Genomic DNA, 26,926 nt, shown 5'->3' on the forward strand with positions numbered 1-26,926 from the left:
GGGTGTTGTGGTAGGAGCGTCGGATACACGTTAGTAGGAAGGAGACATTCAATCGGGGAACATCGTGTCATGATAAGTCTGTGATTCTTATTTTGTTTCGTTACAGTAGATTAATTATCTGGTGAGACTATATATATTTCCATGTGTTTATAGCCATTTGATTATATTGTGATATTGAAGTGAATCAGTTTTGTATTAATTAGAACCTGCATATATATATATATATATATATATATATATATATATATATATATATATATATATATATATATATATATATATATATATATATATATATATATATATATATACATATATTTATATATATATATATATATATATATATATATATATATATATATATATATATATATATATATATATATATATATATATATAAGGCGTCTTGTACATACCAGTTGCGTTGCTCCTGGGAGTATGGGTTCGAGTCACTTCTGGGGTGTGAGTTTTCAGTTGCATATTGTCCTGGGGACCATTCAGGCTTGTTCGCATTTGTGTTCCTCACGTGTGCCCCAAAGAATGAGGTGATTTGGTAAAATGCTATGCCCAAGATTACTATCCGAGTGCCGGCGGTGGGGTGGTTCAAATAGCCTCGGCTATCACCTCATTATGTCCGGTCGTGATGGTCAAGTGGATTAAGGCGTCTTGTACATACCAGTTGCGTTGCTCCTGGGAGTATGGGTTCGAGTCACTTCTGGGGTGTGAGTTTTCAGTTGCATATTGTCCTGGGGACCATTCAGGCTTGTTCGCATTTGTGTTCCTCACGTGTGCCCCAAAGAATGAGGTGATTTGGTAAAATGCTATGCCCAAGATTACTATCCGAGTGCCGGCGGTGGGGTGGTTCAAATAGCCTCGGCTATCACCTCATTATGTCCGGTCGTGATGGTCAAGTGGATTAAGGCGTCTTGTACATACCAGTTGCGTTGCTCCTGGGAGTATGGGTTCGAGTCACTTCTGGGGTGTGAGTTTTCAGTTGCATATTGTCCTGGGGACCATTCAGGCTTGTTCGCATTTGTGTTCCTCACGTGTGCCCCAAAGAATGAGGTGATTTGGTAAAATGCTATGCCCAAGATTACTATCCGAGTGCCGGCGGTGGGGTGGTTTAAATAGCCTCGGCTATCACCTCATTATGTCCGGTCGTGATGGTCAAGTGGATTAAGGCGTCTTGTACATACCAGTTGCGTTGCTCCTGGGAGTATGGGTTCGAGTCACTTCTGGGGTGTGAGTTTTCAGTTGCATATTGTCCTGGGGACCATTCAGGCTTGTTCGCATATATATATATATATATATATATATATATATATATATATATATATATATATATATATATATATATATATATATATATATATATATATATATATATATATATATATATATATATATATATATATATATATATATATATATATATATATATATGTCGTACCTAATAGCCAGAACGCACTTCTCAGCCAACTATGCATGGACCGATTTGCCTAATAAGCCAAGTTTTCCTGAATTAATGTTTTTTCGACTACCTAACCTACCTAACCTAACCTAATCTAACTTTTTCTGCTACCTAACCTAACCTAACCGATAGAGATAGGTTAGGTTAGGTTAGGTAGGGTTGGTTAGGTTCGGTCATATATCTACGTTAATTTTAACTCCAATAAAAAAAATTAACCTCATTCATAATGAAATGGGTAGCTTTATCATTTCATAAGAAAAATAATAGAAAAAATATATTAATTCAGGAAAACTTGGCTTATTAGGCAAATCGGGCCTTGCATAGTAGGCTGAGAAGTGCGTTCTGGCTATTAGGTACGACATATATATATATATATATATATATATATATATATATATATATATATATATATATATATATATATATATATATATAAATATATATATATATATATATATATATATATATATATAATATATATATATATATATATATATATATATATATATATATATATATATATATATATATATATATATATATATATATATGTGTGTGTGTGTGTGTGTCGTACCAAGTAGCCAGAACGCACTTCTCAGCCTACTTTGCAAGGCCCAATTTGCCTAATAAGCCAAGTTTTCATGAATTCTTTTTTTTCGACTACCTAACCTACTTAACATAACCTAACTTAACTTTTTCGGCTACCTAACCTAATCTAACCTATAAAGATAGGTTAGGTTAGGTTAGGTAGGGTTGGTTAGGTTCGGTCATATATCTAACCTAACCTAACCTAACCTAATCTAACCTAACCTAACATAATCTAACATAACTCAACCTAACCTAACCTAACTAACTCCTGGATACCTATTTTCTGCTAGGTGAACAGTGACATTTGGTGATAGGAAACGCTACCAACAATTCCAGCCCTTTTTCTATTTCTATTTCTACAAACCTAGTTTATTTCCTAGCCTAAACTAACCTAACCTCACCTCACCTCACCTCACCTCACCTCACCTCACCTAACCCAACCTAACCTAACCTAACCTAACCTAACCTCACCTCACCTCACCTCACCTCACCTCACCTCACCTCACTTCACCTCACCTAACCTAACCTAACTAACTCCTGGATACTTACTGCTAGGTGAACAGAGGCATTCTGTGATAGGAAACGCTACCAACAATTACAGCCCTATTTATATTTATACAAACCTAGCCTATTCCTAGCCTAAACTAACCTAATCTAATCTAACCTAACCTAACCTAACCTAACCTAACTAACTCCTGGATACCTATTTTCTGCTAGGTGAACAGAGACATCCGGTGATAGGAAACGCTACCAACAATTACAGCCCTATTTCTACAAACTTAGGCCTAAACCAACCTAACCTAATCTAACCTAACCTAACCTAACAAACTCCTGGATACCTATTTACTGCTAGGTGAACAGAGACATTCGGTGATAGGAAACGCTACCAACAATTACAGCCCTATTTCTATTTCTACAAACCTAGCCTATTTCCTAGCCTAAACTAACCTAACCTAACCTAACCTAACCTCACCTAACCTCACCTAACCTAACCTAACCTCACCTAACCTAACCTCACTTCACTTCACCTTACCTAACCTAACCTAACTAACTCCTGGATACTTACTTACTGCTAGGTGAACAGAGGTATTCGGTGATAGGAAACGCTACCAACAATTACATCCCTTTTTCTATTTCTACAAACCTAGCCTATTTCCTAGCCAAAACTAACCTAACCTAATCTAACCTAACCTAACCTAATCTAACCTTACTTAACCTAACCTAACTAACTCCTGATCAACCAGGCTGTGACTCATATGTCAGGCTTCGAGCAGCTGCGTCTAACAGCCTGTTTGATCAGTCCAGCAACCAGGAGGCCTGGTCCACGACCGGGCCACGGGGACGCTAAGCCCCGGAAGCACTTCCAGGTACTCCTGGATACCTATTTACTGCTAGGTGAACAGAGGCATTCGATGATAGAAAACACTACCAACAATTACAGCCCTTGTTCTATTTCTATTTCTACAAACCTAGTCTATAACCTAGCCTAAACTAACCTAACTTAACCTACCTAACTAACTCTTGGATACCTATTTACTGCTAGGTGAACAGAGGCATTCGGTGATAGGAAACGCTACCAACAATTACAGCCCTATTTCTATTATTACAAATCTAGCCAATTTCCTAGCCTAACCTAACTAACTCCTGGATACTTACTTACTGCTAGGGTGAACAGAGGCATTCGGTGATAGAAAACGCTACCAACAATTACAGCCCTATTTCTATTTCTACAAACCTAGCCTATTTCCTAGCCAAAACAAATCTAACCTAATCTAACCTAACCTAATCTAACCTAACCTAACCTAATCTAACCTAACCTAACTAACTCCTCCATACCTATTTACTGCTAGGTGAACAGAGGCATTCGGTGATAAGAAACGCTATCAACAGTTATAGCCCTATTTCTATTACTATTTCTACAAACATAGCCTATTTCCTAGCCTAAAATAACCTAACCTAACCTAACCCTCCATACCTAGCTTATTTCCTAGCCAAAACTAACCTAACCAACTCCTGGATACCTATTTACTGCTAGGTGAACAGAGACATTCGGTGATAAGAAACGTTACCTAAAATTCCAGCTATTTTTTTCTCTTTATTTTTTTATTGTTTTTAAATAATTTATAATTGATTTATACCTTATTCATTTTTTATATTTTTTTTACCTATTTCTATTTCTACAAACATAGCCTATATATATATATAAATATATATATATATATATATATATATATATATATATATATATATATACATATATATATATATATATATATATATATATATATATATATATATATATATATATATATATATATATATATATATATATATATTTGTATATATATATATATATATATATATATATATATATATATATATATATATATATATATATATATATATATATATATATATATATATATATTATAACGTTACGTTATAATATACCTGCTCAAACTGGACTTTAAGAATGCCTTCAACATGGTAAGAAGAGATGCAGTACTTTGTGCCGTACATCGCCATTTCCGGCCCCTCTACCCGTTCATACTATCGTGCTACAGTGGCGAGTCAAAACTGCTCTTTGGTGAACATGAAATCAGATCATGTGAAGGTGTTCAGCAAGGTGATCCTCTTGCTCCCCTTCTTTTCTGCTTAGTCTTAAAAGAAATCACCGAAAGCTTGTCCAGCGAGTTCAACATCTGGTTTTTGGATGATGGCACTATAGCTGGCACCGTAGACCACCTCTTGTCAGATATCAGGAAAATAAGGGAGCAAGAAGTAAGCCTGGGTCTCGTCCTGAACCCTTCCAAGTGTGAAGTAGTCTCCTCCAACCCAGACATCGTAGCTAGAATAAGGTCTGCCTTGCCTGGAGCCCATGTCATTAGGGCCGAGAACAGCACCCTCCTTGGAGCTCCCCTCGGGTCTAACGCCATTGAGGAGATCCTCGACAAGAAAATCGCAGACCTTAGGAGGATGGAAGACAGAATAGGTGACATCGATGCCCACGATGCTTTTTATCTCCTCACCAAATGCCTATCCCTTCCGAGGCTAACCTACTTTCTGAGGTGCGCCCCATCTTACAACAACCCAAAGCTTGACGAGTATGACCTCCTACTGAAGACCATGCTGGAAAAAGTTGTTAACCTCTCTCTCAACGAATGCCAGTGGAAACAAGCCACTCTTCCTGTCAGGCTCGGTGGCTTGGGTGTCCGCACCGCCACCCAAATTGCAGTCCCAGCCTTCCTGTCTTCCTCCTCAGCATCAGATGACCTGGTTAAGGAAATTCTACCTGACACCCTGAGTGATGTAGCGGGGATACAGGACCCCCACTACACGGAATGTGACACGAAATGGGGTGCCATGACAGACCCAGCACTCAGACCAGCCATGCCGAAAGCCAAGAAACAATCCAGTTGGGACAGCCCCATTGTAGACAAAGAAGCCACAGCTTTGCTGGAGGCAGCAACAACCCCCAGTGATCGTGCACGCCTCACAGCTGTGCAGGCTCCCCATGCAGGGGACTTCCTTCTGGCAGTCCCTATGTCTGCGACAGGCACACGTCTTGATCCGCAGGAGCTCCGTATTGCAGTCGCTCTCCGCCTTGCTGCCCCTATCCACACTGTTCACAGGTGTATTTGCGGCGAGGCAGATGCTGACGAATATGGATTGCATGGCCTGCACTGTGGAAAATCGGGTGGTTGGCACACTAGACACGACGAAGTCAACGACATCATTAAAAGAAGCCTTGCCTCTGCTCAGTGTCCAGCGGAGAGAGAGCCCCGCAACCTACTGAACCGTGACTCTGTTAGCTTTGCCGGCCGACCAGACGGAATCACACTGCGTCCGTGGAAGGGTGGCAGGCAGTTAGCATGGGACTATACTTGCGTATCCACCCTGGCAACGACATACATCACCCTCTCTGCCGGCACGGCAGGAGCCGCAGCGACACACAGAGAAAAACAAAAGTCAGTCAAGTACAGGCAATTAGATCAAAGGTACAATTTCGTTCCAATAGGGTCTGAGACCCTAGGCCCATGGGGTGAGAGTGCAAGAAGGTTTCTTAAGGATCTTGGTTCCAAGCTCATTGACACCACAAGAGACCCTAGAGCAGCAAGTTTTCTCTTTCAGCGCCTCAGTGTCGCGATCCAGAGGGGAAATGCCCGCTGCATCCTCGGTTCCTGCCCGGCGTCGGAGGAGTTCGAGGAAATCTACAGCCTCTAGGAAGCGAACTTTTTCTTGTGTCCTCTTAATGTTCATTTTTTGTATAAAATCAGATATGTAACTGTATAACCTTGCATAATAAAGTGTACATCATAATAAAAAAAAAGGGGGTGGTAGGAGAAGTGAACACTCTTTCGTATTCAGAGTTAAATGTCAAGTTTTTCCCTGAGTGCTCTGTGTTCCCTTCTCTGAGGCTGTGGGTCCCTATAATTACACCAGTGGTGGTACCCCCCTATATATATTATATATATATATATATATATATATTTATATATATATATATTTGTATATATATATATATATATATATATATATATATATATATATATATATATATATATTTATATATATATATATATATATATATATATATATATATATATATATATATATTTATATATATATATATATATATTTGTATATATATATATATATATATATATATATATATATATATATATATATATATATATATATATATATATATATATATATTGTTAAATATGACCAAAAAGGTAAGATTAATAATTCTAACACGAATTTTCTCAATATTTCTTATGTTTCTTTTTACTGTCAATGGTAATTGAAAAATCAATTCTCCAAAATTCATTTTTATTTCTATTGGGTTCCCAATAATCAGCCAAATGCCAACTCCAACCTATCATCTGGCAAAAAGACTTAACGAACTCCTAACTCCATACACTCCAAGTAAGTACAGTCTGCAAACATCAGCAGATTTACTAGAATTAATCAAATCTACTCTGCCCAATGGAATCATTGCCTCCCTGGACGTCGAATCCCTATTTACCAAAGTCCCAGTCGACACAACCATAGGAATGATACTGGACAGAGTGTACAGAGACGAGAGCACCCCCAAATTACACATACCTGAGCCACACTTGAAGAGTCTTCTCGAAGCATGTACAAAGGAAGCCCCTTTCATCAGTCTACCAGGAGACATGTTTCTACAAATAGACGGAGTAGCAATTGGCTCGCCCTTAGGAGTTTTATTTGCTAATTTTTATATGGGAACCATCGATGACTGAGTCTTCAGTAGCAGACAAAAACCAACTGTATATTGCCGTTATGTAGATGACATATTCGTAATAGTAAAAGACTCAGATGAACTAATTGATCTAAAATGTCATCTAGAGAGATATTCAGTACTCCGATTTACACATGAAAATAATGAAAATAACAGTCTACCATTCTTGGATGTACTAATAACAAAAACAGTAACCTCTTTAAGCACCTACGTATATACTAAGCCCACCAACATACGATTATGCCTGAACGGTAGAAGTGAGTGCCCCCAAAGATACAAAGCCAGTGTTCTCAATGCATATATTCGTCGAGCGCTTACCCACTGCTCCGAATGGAGCAACGTGAGTAGAGAGTTTGAAAGAGTAACTCAGGTATTGGTGAACAACGGATATAGCAACGCGGAAATAAACGCTGCCGTAAGAAGACACTTGGACCGTTGGTATAATCCTGAACCTAGAACAGAAACCACAATACCTCCAATAAAATTATATTACAAATCAACCATGCACAGTGAACATATAGAAGAGGAAATAATAAAGAAAGAAATAATCCATAAAGAGGTAAAAAGCATTATTCCTAACCAAAACATAGACCTGAACATATTCTACAAAACCAAGAAGACTTCCGAACTCCTTATCAAAAACAGCCCGAAGACGACGGAGAACCCTCTACAGCAGTCAAGCGTTGTATACATGTACACTTGCCCCCACGAAGGATGTAACCTTCAATCTAAGTATATAGGTATGACGTCGACCAAGCTGACGAAGCGTCTGACATGCCATCTTCAATCTGGTGCCCCCAGGAATCACATGAGACAAGCCCATGACATCACCCTAACAAGAGAAATGTTGAACAAAAATACCTGTATAATAGACAAAACCCAAGATGCAGGAAGATTACAAATTCTTGAAGCAGTTCACATAAGAATAGAACAACCTACCATCTTGAGATATCTTGAGGTTATTTTGAGATGATTTCGGGGCTTTTTAGTGTCCCCGCTGCCCGGTCCTCGACCAGGCCTCCACCCCCAGAAAGCAGCCCGTGACAGCTGACTAACACCCAGGTACCTATTTTACTGCTCTACAATGTTTGTTTACCCATTAAACTATAGCAGAAAGTTTCGTAATTTAAGTGAAAGAATAGTGGCCCCCCTTCACTCTCCTAAGACCAATCCACAAAGCAAATCCAGAGTGCAGACTCTTTATCAATGATGAACTCTAGGAACAAAAGGCTATGTCAATGATGGGATAATAAATGTTATGAGAGAGAGAGAGGTGTGTTAATAGCCGCTTTCACTAGAGAACTTCAAAAAACAAAGCTAACTCTTAGGCTGGTGCAGGCGGTGGGAAAATTCCGGGAATTTGAACAGCCAACCTGTTACGGACCCGAGTCTAGCGTCCGAGCACGGAACGGTGACGACAACGCCATCTGTGGGTCTGCTCCCGAAACCCCCTCCAAATGGACGACGCCATCTAGTGAGGACGGGGTATACCGGCCACAGGGGCTGGATTCCCGTCTTATTCAGCTCGTAACATAGCCGCTGCTGACCTCTGGTGAGGTGGCGCTTAGACAGCAACGCCATCTATGGAGTGGATAGGTGGACGTTTGTGTCTAAGCCTGTAAGTGAGGTGCCCTAGAGTGTCCCTAGTACTAATGACGTGTCTGAATACAGAGTCGACCTGGGACTGCTGTATTCGACGATGGGGCAGTCTACCCAAGGCAGCCATAGTCTCTTCACGTGTTTGCTGCAGAAGCTATGAGTCACCCCCGGACGAACACTGTTGAATGTGTTAACCTGCCTGTGACGTGGCAGTACCAGGAATCGTCGTATCTGGGGGCTGGCTGGTAGGAGAGACTGGCCACTGTGGTGCAGAGAGAGGAGAGTGATCTGAGGAATCACATGAGGCTCCTGCCTAAGGCTCGCCACCCTAGTATCGATCGTGGAGTGACCTACACAGCGGAGCTGATCGGAACCTGCCAGCTACAGGCTGGATTTGTGGTTGAAGGCCTCCACGACGGTGCACCCAGTGGGACTGTGATTTGGCTGGCCTGTGGCCGGGGTGAATTCGCCGAAAGAATCAGAGGATTCATCGAGGGCCACGATGAAGAGAACCAGGGCTACTCATCATGAGCACCATGGAGCATCCCGCGTCTTCAGAGGAAGACGATTCTGTACATTTTGTATTTATACCCCCCGTGTGACAGTTTATATATTTATTTATGGTGGTGGTGATTATATATATAGATATCTGAGCATTTGTATCCCTTTCCCTTTAATTTACTTGTGTTACGGAACACACCCCTTGAAAGCCACTACTAACGTGGGGCCGGATACCCAAACTCTAATAACATCAGAGGAGAACCCAGTTGTGACCCAATAGGGCCGGAACAAAAGGCTATGTCAACGATGGGATAATAAATGTTATGAGAGAGAGAGAGGTGTGTTAATAGCCGCTTTCGCTAGAGAGCTTCAAAAAACAAAGCTAACTCTTAGGCTGGTGCAGGCGGTGGGAAAATTCCGGGAATTTGAACAGCCAACTAATCCTCCTGTTTTAGTAGTACTTATAGTAATGAATTTACTATGCAGTAAACCACTGCACCCATGCAGTCCAACTCCTGGCCTGCATGGGTGGCTTAGTCCTTAAGTCCGGCGGAACTGCCTTTACTGACAGGAGAAAGGGCAAAGGCGTGTATCTGGCGCCTTAAAACCTGTTGCTCCGGGTAGATGGGACTCGATAGCTTGGGAAGGCCGCTCATCTAGGAGATGGAAAACCTGATTTTAAACCTCCGCTGCCTTCCGGCCATACCCCTCTCTTGGGAAAGACTTCAGAAGTCAACCTTGTGGAAAAATCCAGAGTTGGAGCCCCTAAGGCAGTTCGTTGTTGACTTCGACCTTGTTCTGGTAGCTCCTGCGACGGTGATGGAATTATGTGTATTGGCATTTGCCTTTCTATTGGATAATTTCAGCAACGTGGAGAGGGGGTGACCTGCTGCATGGGTAACAGCTTCTCCATATCTACCTACCCAGGCTTTGCGCCCTGGAGAGGACACTCCATCCTCGCCTCACAGCGTCGAATCAACACGGGAAGCGACAGTCTACAGGAACATAGGAAGCGACAGGTTTTAATTCTTCTGCTCGATTGGGAAAAAGTGCGACGCCAGACGGTGGTAGGGGGGTCATCGCGCCTCACTGAACAGCTACCGCCCACCTCAAGCTGGGCAAACCCCAGCCAATAAGGTGTTGCCTCGCCACGGCCCGTTAACCTTACTGGGTGCATGGGGTTAAGGGTGAAAACAGACAAGCGGCCCGACAACCTTGCACCAAGCAATACCAAATTCAAAAAGAAAATATCAACTGCCCTAAAGCTGGGCACATGGAACGTTAGGAAACTGACACCAGGTTTCTCTGACGACCTGCCAGAAATCAACGACGCCCGAAAAGCAGCGGTCATCGATAGGGAGCTTAGCAAACTGCAGATGGATATTGTTGCTCTCCAAGAGACCAGGCTCCCAGGATCAGGATCTGTGAGAGAGAGGGCCTTCTATTTCTTCTGGCACGGAAGACCTTCAGATGAGACCAGAGAACACAGTGTGGAATTTGCCGTCAGAAATGCATTATTGGGACACATTATACTACCGACGGGGGAAACCGAACGAATTCTGTCTCTTCAACTGCATTCCCAAGCAGGACCAGTTACTGTAATCAGTGCATACGCCTGTTATGTATCCCTAGTTGGATACTCACATTATTTCATATAAGATAAATTGTGGAAAGTAATCAAATAGTCCATATGTACATGTGTATGTTTTTTGTAAAGTCGAGTAGGACTTGGCAACATTAGTTGGAGCAGGAGTGGGCTGCTATATTTAACATATCTTATACCTGTATTAGTCTGATCAGTTTTGGACCAAATAATTGTACGTGTTCTCTGATGGAGTTGCCAGATGTCACCTTTTAATATTCATATTATTATTATTTACCTTTGAATAATCATGTTGCATTGTAAATTAAGTTATTTACATGTTGCAGTTATATTTAAGTTTTTATTCATATCTGTGTGAGAACGATTACTTTTCCCATTAATTAGTTTTATGGAAAAGTACTCGTTTACCATCCCTTGTCCTGGATGGAGGGGAAGGAAGGGTGTTGTGGTAGGAGCGTCGGATACACGTTAGTAGGAAGGAGACATTCAATCGGGGAACATCGTGTCATGATAAGTCTGTGATTCTTATTTTGTTTCGTTATAGTAGATTAATTATCTGGTGAGACTATATATATTTCCATGTGTTTATAGCCATTTGATTATATTGTGATATTGAAGTGAATCAGTTTTGTATTAATTAGAACCTGCATATATATATATATATATATATATATATATATATATAAATATATATATATATATATATATATATATATATATATATATATATATATATATATATATATATATATATATATATATTGGTGTATACTGGCAGCAGGTTTTCTTTCAAACATGTTTCATTGAATATGACCGCATATTCTGTATTTATTATTTTCTGGTTTAGGGCTTCTATCCCTCTAACTATTTTCTTAGCATCAGGGCTTAATTGAAATAGGAGTTCTCCAAAACTCATTTTCGTACTTTTAAGGTGAAGAAAAGAAGTGATTTACTATAGAGTGTATTACACTTATTTGTATAATTTGCACGACGTTTCGAACCTCCATGGTTCATTCTCAAGTGAGCAGATCTTACAATACTAGTTGATTTTATACCCGCATTAGGTCAGGTGATAATACAATGAAGGTGAAAACATGGGGGGATACATAAGGGATAAACATAGGGGCTGCAGAAGGCTTATTGGCCCTTCTGCTTCTTGTCTTGTCCTTACTAAAGTAAGGACAAGACAAGAACATATCGATGCCAACACAGAAGACAATGTCCAACATAACAGGCCAATTACACTGGATTAATCTTTGTGTTTAGATAGGAGATGCCTCGTATGGGCCAATAAGCCTTCTGCAGCCCCTATGTTTATCCCTTATGTATCCCCCCATGTTTTCACCTTCATTGTATTATCACCTGACCTAATGCGGGTATAAAATCAACTAGTATTGTAAGATCTGCTCACTTGAGAATGAACCATGGAGGTTCGAAACGTCGTGCAAATTATACAAATAAGTGTAATACACTCTATAGTAAATCACTTCTTTTCTTCACCTTAAAAGTACGAAAATGTGTTTTGGAGAACTCCTATTTCAATTAAGCCCTGATGCTAAGAAAATAGTTAGAGGGATAGAAGCCCTAAACCAGAAAATAATAAATACAGAATATGCGGTCATATTCAATGAAACATATATATATATATATATATATATATATATATATATATATATATATATATATATATATATATATATATATATATATATATATATATATATATATATATATATATATATATATATATATATATATATATATATATATATATATATGACCGAAAAAGTAAGATTAATAATTCTAACACGAATTTTCTCGATCTTTCTTACGTTTCTTTTCACTGTTGATGGTAATTCAAAGATCAATTCTCCAAAATTCATTTTTATTTCTAGTCTGACACGACACTTGAGCGCGTTTCGTAAAACTTATTACATTTTCAAAGACTTTAGTTTACAAACACACAACTGAAACTGAATAGAGCTTACACATCTTCGATTTTATATCTACATTTGGGTGAGGTGGATGAGGTGAAAACAAACTTTCAACAATGGGTATTGAATGGGTATTAAATTCAAACACAAGACAGAACACGAAACAATAGGTATTGAATGGAAATAATTGTAGAAAGCCTATTGGTCCATATTTCTTGATGCTTCTATATTGGAGCGGAGTCTTGAAGTGGGAAGAATATAGTTGTGCATTAATTGGCTGTTGATTGCTGGTGTTGACTTCAACAGCCAATTCCGGTTACTGTTTCCGGTTACTGGACACCGGAAACATCAGTTGGGGACCTTGTGGTTAGTAGTAGAGCCCAGTGTTGGGGCGGGCACACAGCTGTAAAGAGAACAAGCTGTGTTCTCACTCCTTCTCGATCAGAGGCAGGTTGGGATTGACTGGGATACTCTCCTGGTGTACCGTGGCGCCGCGAGGATTGAGTGAAGACCCACAGGGCTACGGTGAGTGACCTTGGGTATACTGTTACTCGCCCCTCTTACGGTGGGCCCGACAATATATATATATATATATATATATATATATATATATATATATATATATATATATATATATATATATATATATATATATATATATATATGTACATATATATATATATATATATATATATATATATATATATATATATATATATATATATATATATATATATATATATATATATATATATAACTGAAAACTCACACCCCAGAAGTGACTCGAACCCATACTCCCAGGAGCAACGCAACTGGTATGTACAAGACGCCTTAATCCACTTGACCATCAACGACCGGACATAATGAGGTGATAGCCGAGGCTATTTGAACCACCCCACCGCCGGCACTCGGATAGTAATCTTGGGCATAGCATTTTACCAAATCACCTCATTCTTTGGGGCACACGTGAGGAACACAAATGCGAACAAGCCTGAATGGTCCCCAGGACAATATGCAACTGAAAACTCACACCCCAGAAGTGACTCGAACCCATACTCCCAGGAGCAACGCAACTGGTATGTACAAGACGCCTTAATCCACTTGACCATCAACGACCGGACATAATGAGGTGATAGCCGAGGCTATTTGTACCACCCCACCGCCGGCACTCGGATAGTAATCTTGGGCATAGCATTTTACCAAATCACCTCATTCTTTGGGGCACACGTGAGGAACACAAATGCGAACAAGCCTGAATGGTCCCCAGGACAATATGCAACTGAAAACTCACACCCCAGAAGTGACTCGAACCCATACTCCCAGGAGCAACGCAACTGGTATGTACAAGACGCCTTAATCCACTTGACCATCAACGACCGGACATAATGAGGTGATAGCCGAGGCTATTTGAACCACCCCACCGCCGGCACTCGGATAGTAATCTTGGGCATAGCATTTTACCAAATCACCTCATTCTTTGGGGCACACGTGAGGAACACAAATGCGAACAAGCCTGATATATATATATATATATATATATATATATATATATATATATATATATATATATATATATATATATATATATATATATATATATATATATATATATATATATGTCGTACCTAGTAGCCAGAACGCACTTCTCAGCCTACTATGCAAGGCCCGATTTGCCTAATAAGCCAAGTTTTCCTGAATTAATATATTTTCTCTAATTTTTTTCTTATGAAAAGATAAAGCTAAAGCTAAAGCTAAAGCTAAAGCTAAAGCTATTTCATTATGTATGAGGTAAATTTTTTTTTATTGAAGTTAAAATTAACTTAGATATATGACCGAACCTAACCAACCCTACCTAACCTAACCTAACCTATCTCTATAGGTTAGGTTAGGTTAGGTAGCCGAAAAAGTTAGGTTAGGTTAGGTTAGGTAGGTTAGGTAGTCGAAAAACAATTAATTCATGAAAACTTGGCTTATTAGGCAAGTCGGGCCTTGAATAGTAGGCTGAGAAGTGCGTTCTGGCTACTAGGTACGACATATATATATATATATATATATATATATATATATATATATATATATATATATATATATATATATATATATATATATATATATATATATATATATATACTTGGCATATTAGGCAAATCGGGCCTTGCATAGTAGGCTGAGAAGTGCGTTCTGGCTACTAGGTACGACATATATATATATATATATATATATATATATATATATATATATATATATATATATATATATATATATATATATATATATATATATATATATATATATATATATGTATATATATGTATAATCTTTGGAACAACACCCACCAGTGGGACTCGAACCCAGAAAGCACAACTACCTTCCAGTAGCTGGCATAACTAGTATGCTTTAACCCACTACGCCATCAGACCTTACAAAAGAAGTAGATAGTTCGAGATATATATCTCAAACATCTCCACCTCCCGAAGGCACCAGATGAGTGAGGGGTCAGTCTGCATTTTTCGTCAAGCCACTGTCAATGTGAGAGAACTCGTGTCCAGCTTATAAGCCTATACTTGCATAAACCACAAGTGAAGATTAATAATCTTTGGAACAACACCCACCAGTGGGACTCGAACCCAGAAAGCACAACTACCTTCCAGTAGCTGGCATAACTAACTAACTATCTACTTCTTTTGTAAGGTCTGATGGCGTAGTGGGTTAAAGCATACTAGTTATGCCAGCTACTGGAAGGTAGTTGTGCTTTCTGGGTTTGAGTCCCACTGGTGGGTGTTGTTCCAAAGATTATTAATCTTCACTTGTGGTTTAAGCAAGTATAGGCTTATAAGCTGGACACGAGTTCTCTCACATTGACAGTGGCTTGACGAAAAATGCAGACTGACCCCTCACTCATCTGGTGCCTTCGGGAGGTGGAGATGTTTGAGATATATATCTCGAACTATCTACTTCTTTTGTAAGGTCTGATGGCGTAGTGGGTTAAAGCATACTAGTTATGCCAGCTACTGGAAGGTAGTTGTGCTTTCTGGGTTCGAGTCCCACTGGTGGGTGTTGTTCCAAAGATTATTAATCTTCACTTGTGGTTTATGCAAATATAGGCTTATAAGCTGGACACGAGTTCTCTCACATTGACAGTGGCTTGACGAAAAATGCAGACTGACCCCTCACTCATCTGGTGCCTTCGGGAGGTGGAGATGTTTGAGATATATATCTCGAACTATCTACTTCTTTTGTAAGGTCTGATGGCGTAGTGGGTTAAAGCATACTAGTTATGCCAGCTACTGGAAGGTAGTTGTGCTTTCTGGGTTCGAGTCCCACTGGTGGGTGTTGTTCCAAAGATTATTAATCTTCACTTGTGGTTTATGCAAGTATAGGCTTATAAGCTGGACACGAGTTCTCTCACATTGACAGTGGCTTGACGAAAAATGCAGACTGACCCCTCACTCATCTGGTGCCTTCGGAGGTGGAGATGTTTGAGATATATATCTCGAACTATCTACTTCTTTTGTAAGGTCTGATGGCGTAGTGGGTTAAAGCATACTAGTTATGCCAGCTACAGGAAGGTAGTTGTGCTTTCTGGGTTCGAGTCCCACTGGTGGGTGTTGTTCCAAAGATTATTAATCTTCACTTGTGGTTTATGCATGTATAGGCTTATAAGCTGGACACGAGTTCTCTCACATTGACAGTGGCTTGACGAAAAATGCAGACTGACCCCTCACTCATCTGGTGCCTTCGGGAGGTGGAGATGTTTGAGATATATATCTCGAACTATCTACTTCTTTTGTAAGGTCTGATGGCGTAGTGGGTTAAAGCATACTAGTTATGCCAGCTACTGGAAGGTAGTTGTGCTTTCTGGGTTCGAGTCCCACTGGTGGGTGTTGTTCCAAAGATTATTAATCTTCACTTGTGGTTTATGCAAGTATAGGCTTATATATATGTATATACAACACCTACACCTACACCTACATTACCACTATTTACCCTACATTACCACAAGTAGGCTAACACCTACATTAACCTCAGTGTTGCACAACCAGGTGGCGCTGCCACCCACAGGGAAGCAGCCAAATCCCGTAAGTATAGAGAACTGGATCACCACTACAATTTCGTCCCCATTGCTTCTGAGACACTTGAGACACTCGGCGCCTGGGGTAAAAGTGCTACCAGTTTTTTTGAAGGAACTGGGTTCTAGGCTCATTGAAACAACAAGGGACCTTAGAGCTGCTAGCTTTCTTTTCCAGCGCCTCAGCGTGGCGATACAGAGGGGAAATGCGCACTGCATCCAGGGTTCCTGCCCGCCATCTGAGGAGCTGGAGGAACTCGACAACCTATGATAACCATTTTTGTAACCTATATGTAACTCCTTTTTAGTAACAACGTTCAAATAAAGAAAATATATATGTGTACATACAAAAGAATGGGGGTGGTAGGACAAGATAATATTAGTGTTCAGTGAGAGACCACAAGGTCTCCTCTGAATACTTTTTATTTTCTTCTCCGAGGCTATGGGTCCCCACATTGGCACCAGAGGTGGTACCCATGTTGTTAAATATATTTATATATATATATATATATATATATATATATATATATATATATATATATATATATATATATAGCAGGCTGAGAAGTGCATTCTGGCTACTAGGTACGACATATATATATATATATATATATATATATATATATATATATATATATATATATATATATATATATATATATATATATATATATATATAATGTATATATATATGTGACGATAATCTCTTTCAAGAGAGATTGAACCTGCTCTTCCCTACTTCAAGTTACGTCCAAAATACAAGTATAAGATGCTACATTCAAGATACGTCACCAGTAGCACAAAACGTTTTGACCAGGAGGCAAAACGTACCCAGAATCCCCCCACTCCACACGCCGGCTCGTCATCAAACCAGCTAACTATCCTTCACCAGCTTGCCTGCCCCTGATTGGTGACTCGCCAGCCGCGCACCTGCACACCGCACCTCAGCGCCCTCTACCAGAGTCGACGTCTGAGCCTGACCAGCTATCAACTTCAGAATATTCCTTGTGCTCTTAGCGTTGACATCTCTCTCTGGCATACTAGCTCATTAGCTCGTATACGAAGGGAGGTTTCAGCCATAGCCGATATTCTCAGCACCATTTTTACATTTCATATTGTGTCTCACATTGTCTTTGCAGTTTTTATTATTTTCATTGAATTTTAACTCCCCGAGATTTGTCTTTATTTTCATTTATGTTTAAAGTAAATATATTAAAGTTTCATTGTTCATACTTTGTGTTTTACGTGTTCCTCCCTCTCACTTACCACAGGCAACAGGCAAGCAGTCTATTTTTGTTTTAAGTGTGACCAGGCTTTGACACCTGCCATTGGAGGACTGCCGAACATCAACACTCCAACACTTTCCCGTCACAATATATATATATATATATATATATATATATATATATATATATATATATATATATATATATATATATATATATATATATATATTAATTTATATTTGAGAAAATTTCCGTTTTGAATTAACTGCATTTACAAAGTTATGAATGCGTCTGTGGGGTCGACCGCTGGATGTAATGTACTTTGTGGCGAGAATGGGTTGGATAATGTCTGCGGGTACTCACCTATTTGTGCTTGCAGGGGTTGAGCTCTGGCTCTTTGGACCCGCCTCTCAACTGTCAATCAACTGGTGAACAGGTTTCCTGAGTCCTATTGGGCTTTATCATATCTACACTTGAAACTGTGCATGGAGTCAGCCTCCACCACATCACTGCCCAATGCATTCCATTTGCCAACTACTCTGACACTAAAAAAAATTCTTTCTAATATCTCTGTGGCTCATTTGGGCACTCAGTTTCCACCTGTGTCCCCTAGTGCGTGTGCCTCTTGAGTTAAATAGCCCGTCTTTATCTACCCTGTCAATTCCTCTGAGAATCTTGTACGTTGTGATCATATCCCCCTAACTCTTCTGTCTTCTAGCGACGTGAGGTTTAATTCCTGTAGTCTCGCCTCGTAGCTCATACCTCTCAGCCCGGGTACTAGTCTGGTGGCAAGCCTTTGAACTTTTTCCAGTTTGGTCTTATGCTTGGCTAGATATGGACTCCATGCTGGGGCTGCATACTCCAGGATTTTTCTGACATAGGTGGTATACAAAGTTCAGAACGATTCCTTGCACAAGTGTCTAAATGCCGTTCTTATGTTAGCCAACCTGGCATATGCTGCTGATGTTATCCTCTTGATATGGGCTTTAGGGGACAGGTCTGGCGTGATATCAACCCCCAGGTTTTCTCTCTCCCTGACTCGTTTAGAATTCACCTCCCAAATGATACCGTGTAAACTGGCCTCCTGCTCCCTACACCTATCTTCATTACATTACATTTGCTAGGGTTAAACTCTAACAACCAATTTTGTCGACCATTGCTTTAGTTTGTCTAGGTCTTCTTGAAGCCTCAAGAAGTCTTCAAGAAGGTCTTCTTGAAGCCTTCTTGAAGCCTCGTATGCCTTAATCCTTCTCATAATTTTGGAATCGTCAGCAAACATTGAGAGGAATGAGTCCATACCCTCCGGGAGATCGTTTACGCATATCAGACACAGGATAGGGCCGAGTACAGAGCCCTGTGGGACTCCAATGGTGACTTCACGCCAATCTGAGGTCTCACCCCTCACTGTAACTCTTTGCTTCCTATTGCTTAGGTATTCCCTTATCCACTGGAGCACTTTACCAGTTACTCTTGCCTGTCTTTCCAATGTTGTACTCACCTAGTTGTACTCACCTAGTTGTGTTTGCGGAGGTTGAGCTCTGGCTCTTTGGTCCCGCCTCTCAACCGTCAATCAACAGGTGTACAGATTCCTGAGCCTATTGGGCTCTATCATATCTACACTTGAAACTGTGGTATATAGTCAGCCTCCACCATATCACTTCCTAATGCATTCCATTTGTCAACCACTCTGACACTAATAAAGTTCTTTCTAATATCTCTGTGGCTTATTTGGGCACTCAGTTTTCACCTGTGTCCCCTGGTGCGTGTGCCCCTTGTGTTAAATAGGCTGTCTTTATCTACCCCTATTAATTCCCTTCAGAATCTTGAATGTGGTGATCATGTCCCCCCTAACTCTTCTGTCTTCCAGCGAAGTGAGGTTTAATTCCGTAGTCTCTCCTCGTAGCTCATACCTCTCAGCTCGGGTACTAGTCTGGTGGCAAACCTTTGAACCTTTTCCAGTTTAGTCTATCCTTCACTAGATATGGACTCCATGCTGGGGCTGCATACTCCAGGATTAGCCTGACATATGTGGTATACAAAGTTCTGAATGATTCTTTACAAAAGTTTCTGAATGCCGTTCGTATGTTTGGCCACCTGGCATATGCCACTGATGTATCCTCTTGATACGTGCTGCAGGGGACAGGTCTGGCGTGATATCAACCCCCAAGTCTTTTTGTTTTCTCTGACTCCTGAAGAATTTCCTCTCCCAGATGATACCTTGTATCTAGTCTCCTGCTCCCTACACCTATCTTCAATTACATTACATTTGGTTGGATTAAACTCTAACAACCATTTGTTCGACCAATTCCTTCAGCTTGTCTAGGTCTTCTTGAAGCCTCAAACAGTCCTTCTTCTGTTTTAATCATTCTCATAATTTTGGCATCGTCCGCAAACATTGAGAGAAATGAATCGATACCCTCCGGGAGATCATTTACATATATCAGAAACAAGATAGGACCGAGTACAGAGCCCTGTGGGACTCCACTGGTGACTTCACGCCAATCGGAGGTCTCACCCCTCACCGTAACTCTCTACTTCCTATTGCTTAGGTACTCCCATATCCACAGGAGCACCTTACCAGCTACACCTGCCTGTCTCTCCAGCCTATGTACCAGCCTTTTATGCGGTACTGTGTCAAAGGCTATCCAACAATCCAAGAAAATGCAGTCCGCCCAGCCCTCTCTTTCTTGCTTAATCTTTGTCACCAGGTCGTAGAATTCTGTTAAGCCAGTCAGTAAAGATTTACCCTTCCTGAACCCATGTTGGCGATTTGTCACGAAGTCCCTTCTCTTCAGATGTGTTACCAGGTTTTTTCTCACGATCTTCTCCATCACCTTGCATGGTATACAAGTCAAGGACACTGGCCTGTAGTTCAGTGCCTCCTGCCTGTCGCCATTTTTGTATATTGGGACCACATTCACTGTCTTCCATATTTCTGGTAGGTCTCCCGTCTCCAGTGACTTACTATACACTATGGAGAGTGGCAAGCAAAGTGCCTCTGCACACTCTTCAGTACCATGGTGAGGATCCCCGTCTAGACCAACAGCCTTTCTAACATCCAGATCCAGCAGGTGTCTCTTGACCTCTTCTCTCGCAATTTCGAACTCTTCCAAGACCGCCTGGTTTACCTCCCTTTCTCCTAGAACAGTGACCTCACCTTGTTCTATTGTGAAGACCTCCTGGAAACCTCTTGTTGAGTTTTTCACAACACCTCTTTGTCATTCTCTGTATACCTGTCCCTCGCCTGTTCTAAGTTTTAATACCTGTTCTTTCACTGTTGTTTCCTTGTGATGTGACTGTAGAGTAAGCTTTGGTTCGGTCTTGGCTTTGTTTGCTATATCATTTTCAAAACTTTTCTCTGCTTCTCTTCTCACCCTGACATACTCATTCCTGGTTCTCTGGTATCTCTCTCTGCTTTGTGGTGTTTCTGTTATTCCGGAAGTTTTCTCCTCCGAGGAGGGAGCCGGTCGGCCGAGTGGACAGCACGCTGGACTTGTGATCATGTGGTCCTGGGTTCGATCCCAGGCGCTGGCGAGAAACAATGGGCAGCAGTTTCTTTCACCCTATGCCCCTGTTACCTAGCAGTAAAATAGGTACCTGGGTGTTAGTCAGCTGTCACGGGCTGCTTCCTGGGGGTGGAGGCCTGTCGAGGACCGGGACGCGGGGACACAAAAAAAACGAAATCATCTCAAGATAACGCCCTTTTGTTCAGTTCTTCGCTTCCATACATGCCCTATTATACCATGGCTTCTTCTGTTGCTTCTCGGATTTTTCCCTCTGGGCCGGGATGAAACCTGTTTACTGCCTCCTGACACTTTTGGGTAACATAGTCCCATCATACCCTGTACAGACTTATCTCTGAGGTCTGTGTCCCAAGGTATTTCCCTTAGGAAACTTCTCATCTGTTCATAATTCCCTCTCGGTATGCCAGCCTTTTGATTCCTAGTTCTTTTTTGGGGGAGATAATTCCTAGCTCTACCAGGTACTCAAAGTTCAATACACTGTGATCACTCATTCCCAAGGGCGCTTCCATCTTAACTTCCCTTATATCCACTCATTTAGGGTAAATATAAAATCAAGCATTGCTGTTCATCTTCTCCTCTCCTTCTTGTTGGTTCCTTGAGTGCTGGCTTAGAAAGTTTCTTGTTGCCACATCCAGCAGCTTAGCTCTCCATGTTTCTGGTCCTCCATGCAGGTCTCTGTTCTCCCAATCTATCTTCCCATGGATGAAGTCTCCCATAATTAGTAGTCCAGATCCCGATCCATTCCTGCTAGCAACAAAAGCTGCTCTTTCTATTATGTTAATGGTGGCCATGTTGTTTCTATCATATTCCTGTCTGGGTCTTCTGTCATTTGGTGGTGGATTATATATGACTATGACTATAATTTTTTTCCCTCCATTTGTTATGGTACCTGCTATGTAATCACTGAAACCTTCACAGCCCTGAATAACCATCTCCTCAAAATCCCAGCCTTTTCTTACCAGCAGAGCTACACTACCACCACCTCTTCCTTCCCTCTCTTTCCCCATAACATAATAGTCCTGTGGGAACACTGCATTTGTTATCGTTTTCGTTAGCTTTGTTTCTGTGAGGGATATTATGTCTGGGTTTTTCCTCTAGTACCCGTTCTCCAAGCTCATTTGCTTTTTTTGTAATGTGTACTCACCTAATTGTGCTTGCGGGGGTTGAGCTCTGGCTCTTTGGTCCCGCCTCTCAACCGTCAATCAACTGGTGTACAGATTCCTGAGCCTATTGGGCTCTATCATATCTACATTTGAAACTGTGTATGGAGTCAGCCTCCACCACATCACTTCCTAATGCATTCCATTTACTAACTACTCTGACACTGAAAAAGTTCTTTCTAACGTCTCTGTGGCTCATTTGGGTACTCAGCTTCCACCTGTGTCCCCTTGTTCGCGTCCCACCAGTGTTGAATAGTTCATCCTTGTTTACCCAGTCGATTCCCCTGAGGATTTTGTAGGTTGTGATCATGTCCCACCCTTACTCTTCTGTCTTCCAGTGTCGTAAGGTGCATTTCCCGCAGCCTTTCCTCATAACTCATGCCTCTTAGTTCTGGGACTAGTCTAGTAGCATACCTTTGGACTTTTTCCAGCTTCGTCTTGTGCTTGACAAGGTACGGGGCTCCATGCTGGGGCCGCATACTCCAGGATTGGTCTTACATATGTGGGTGTACAAGATTCTGAATGATTCCTTACACAGGTTCCTGAACGCCGTTCTGATGTTAGCCAGCCTCGCATATGCCGCAGACGTTATTCTCTTTATGTGGCTTCAGGAGACAGGTTTGGTGTGATATCAACTCCTAGATCTTTCTCTCTGTCTGTTTCATTAAGTACTTCATCTCCTATTCTGTGCCTGGCCTCCTGTTTCCACTGCCTAGTTTCATTACTTTGCATTTACTCGGGTTGAACTTCAACAGCCATTTGTTGGACCATTCACTCAGTCTATCCAGGTCATCTTGTAGCCTCCTACTATCATCCTCTGTTTCAATCCTCCTCATAATTTTTGCATCGTCGGCAAACATTGAGAGGAACGAATCTATACCCTCTGGGAGATCATTTACATATACCAGAAACAGTATAGGTCCAAGGACTGACCCCTGCGGGACTCCACTTGTGACGTCTCGCCAATCTGAGACCTCACCCCTCACACAGACTCGTTGTCTCCTGTTGCTTAGATACTCCTCTATCCACCGGAGTACCTTCCCTCTCACTCCAGCCTGCATCTCCAACTTTCGCACTAGCCTCTTGTGTGGCACTGTATCAAAGGCTTTCTGACAATCCAAAAATATGCAGTCTGCCCACCCTTCTCTTTCTTGCCTTATTTTTGTTGCCTGGTCGTAGAATTCAAGTAACCCTGTGAGGCAGGGACCTGCCATCCCTGAACCCATGTTGATGCTGTGTTACAAAGTTTCCTTCGCTCCAGATGCTCCACTAGTTTTTTTTCGCACAATCTTCTTCATCAGCTTGCATGGTATGCAGGTTAGGGACACTGGCCTGTAGTTCAGTGCCTCCTGTCTATCCCCTTTCTTGTAATCGGACTACTTTAGCTGCTTTCCAAATATCTGGCAGTTCCCCTGTTGCCAGTGATTTGTTATACACTATGGAGAGTGGTAGGCTCAGTTCTCTTGCTCCTTCGTTTAGAAACCCAAGAGGAGATTCCATCTGGGCCTATAGCCTTCGTCACGTCCAGACTCTAGTAAACACTTCCTTACTTCCCCACTGTAATCTCAAACTCTTCCAGTGTTCCTGGTTAGCTATTCCCTCACTTACCTCTGGAATTTCTCCTTGCTCTAAGGTGAGACCTCCTGGAATTTCTTATTCAATTCTCACACACTTCCTTGTCATTTGTAGTGAATCCTTCCGCCCCTATCCTTAATCTCATAACCTGTTCCTTTACTGTTGTTTTTCTCCTAATGTGGCTATGCAACAATTTAGGCTGAGTCTTTGCCTTGCTTGCGATGTCATTTTCGTATTGTCTTTCTGCCTCTCTTCTCATCCTGACATATTCATTCCTGGCATTCTGGTATCTTTCTCTGCTCTCCAGTGTCCTGTTATTCCTATAGTTTCTCCATGCCCTTTTACTTTGCTGCTTAGCTAGCCTACATCTTTGGTTAAACCATGGGTTTCTCATCTTCATTTCTCTGTTTTCCTTTTGGACTGGGACAAACTTGTTGCTGCGTCCTTGCACTTCTGCGTGATGTAATCCATCATATCTTGGGCCGTCTTTCCCCTGAGCTCTGTTTCCCATGCTATATCTGTTAGGAATTTTCTATCCCCTCATAGTTTCCCTTTCGGTATGCTAACCTTTTGGTTTCGGTATCCCTCCTCGAGTTCAATAACCCTTCTTCAATCAAGTACTCAAACACCAGTACACTGTGGTCGCTCATTCCTACTGGGTCCTCAAAACCGATTTCTCTTATGTCGGAGTCGTTCAGAGTGAAGACTAGGTCGAGTCTCGCTGGTTCGTCATTGCCTCTCATCCTTGTGGGTTCTCCGACATGCTGGGTTAAAAAGTTGCTTGTCACCACCTCCAATAGTTTGGCTCTCCACGTATCCTCGCCTCCATGCGGTTCCTTGTTCTCCCAGTCAATCTTTCCGTGATTGAAGTCGGCCCATGATGAGCAGGTGGGATCTATTTCTACAGGCAGCAGAGGCTGCCCTCTCAATTATAGTGTTAACTGCCTTGTTGTTGTTTTCATACTCTTGACTGGGTCTCCTGTCATTTGGTGGAGGGATGTATATTACTGCTACTACTATTCTTGGTCCTCCCATTGTTATGTGCCTGCTATGTAGTCTCTGAACTCTTCACAGCCCGGGATGCCCATCTCCTTAAAACTCCATTCCCTTCTCATGAGTAGGGCCAACTCCGCCTCCTCCCCTACCTTCCCTCTCTTTCCTTATTACTGTATACTCCTGGGGAAACACGGCATTCGTTATGATTCCAGAGAGTTTTGTTTCAGTGAGTCCGATTACATCTGGGTTAACTTCTTGTGCTCTTTCCCTTAGTTCACTTGTCTTGCTTGTGATCCCATCTATGTTCGAGTACATCACCCTGAAACTGACTCTCTTCTGCTTCTTTCTGGGGGGGACCTATGGGATCTGGGGTGAGTGGGAGCTGGGGGGACCTGGCACGGGGGGATTGGTGGAGGAGGGAGGGCTTGGGGTGGTGGGGGAGAGGGGGAGGGTACAGGGGGTGGATAAGAGGGTGAGGGTACAGGGGGTGGATAAGAGGGGGAGGGTACAGGGGGTGGATAAGAGGGGGAGGGTACAGGGGGTGGATAAGAGGGGGAGGGTACAGGGGGTGGGTAAGAGAGGGAGGGTTGGGGAAGCATGGGGGGAGGAGAGGCTGTGGGGGATAGGGGAGATGGGGGGGCTTGGGGGAAGAGAAAAGGGTGGAGGGCTTGGGGGGCGTGGGGGAAAAGGGAGGGCTGAGGTGGGCGAGGAAGAGGGGAGGGTTTAGGGGAGTGGGGGAGAGGGGAAGACTTAGGTGGGGTGGGGGAGAGTGGGGGGCTTAGGGGGGAGGGGGGAAGGGAGGGCATGGGGGTGGGAGAGACGGGAAAGCATGTGGGAGAAGGGAGGGCATGGGGGATGGGGGAGAAGGGAGGTCCTGGGGAGAGGGGTGAGGGGGGAGAAGGGGGGTGAGTGGGGGGAGGGTGCCCTAGGTGGGTACTTAGTGGGGGGCTGACAGGGGATGGGGCAGGTTGGGTGTCTGTTGGGTAGAATGTGGGGGTGGTGCCCCAATCCCTGTGGCTGTTGCACTGTTTGAGGAGGGTTCTCCACTTCCCTCTGGGATTGTAGGGTTCTGGGTTGTGGTACCTGATTTCCTTCTCTCTCCCTGTGCTCCTTCCTCGCGTCTGCTGTCCGTATTCTCTCTTCCCTTGTCATATCCCTCTGCAGGAATATTTTCTTGAACTTCTCTACACCTTTTAGACAACACTTCCTTGCTAGCAGTTCCTCTTTCGCGATTTCGCTCATGAAAACCACCTTTATCATTCGGTCTCTGTCCTTGTTGTACTTTCAAGCCTGAAAACCTTTTCAACATTTCGCTCAGCTCCTCCATCCTTACCTCTTTAAGGATCTCTTTAATCATGTTTTTGTCCTTGTCTCTCCGCTCCTTTGGTCTGGTCCCTGTTTGTTCTTTAAT

General features: G+C 41.8%; 1 protein-coding gene across 1 annotated transcript in view; it reads right to left on the reverse strand.

Annotated features, from left to right (window-relative positions):
* Positions 1-12,997: 12,997 nt before the first annotated feature.
* LOC138365419 (uncharacterized) overlaps positions 12,998-26,926 on the reverse strand; it is a 108,313-nt gene continuing 94,384 nt past the window's right edge. Inside the window, exon 5 of the mRNA XM_069325736.1 lies at positions 12,998-13,368. Coding sequence (XP_069181837.1) covers positions 13,333-13,368 — 36 coding nt within the window. The 3' untranslated portion in view covers positions 12,998-13,332. The remainder of the gene's footprint in view (positions 13,369-26,926) is intronic.

The sequence above is a fragment of the Procambarus clarkii genome, chromosome 16 (assembly GCF_040958095.1).
Source record: "Procambarus clarkii isolate CNS0578487 chromosome 16, FALCON_Pclarkii_2.0, whole genome shotgun sequence".
In the NCBI taxonomy this organism is placed as follows: domain Eukaryota; kingdom Metazoa; phylum Arthropoda; class Malacostraca; order Decapoda; family Cambaridae; genus Procambarus; species Procambarus clarkii.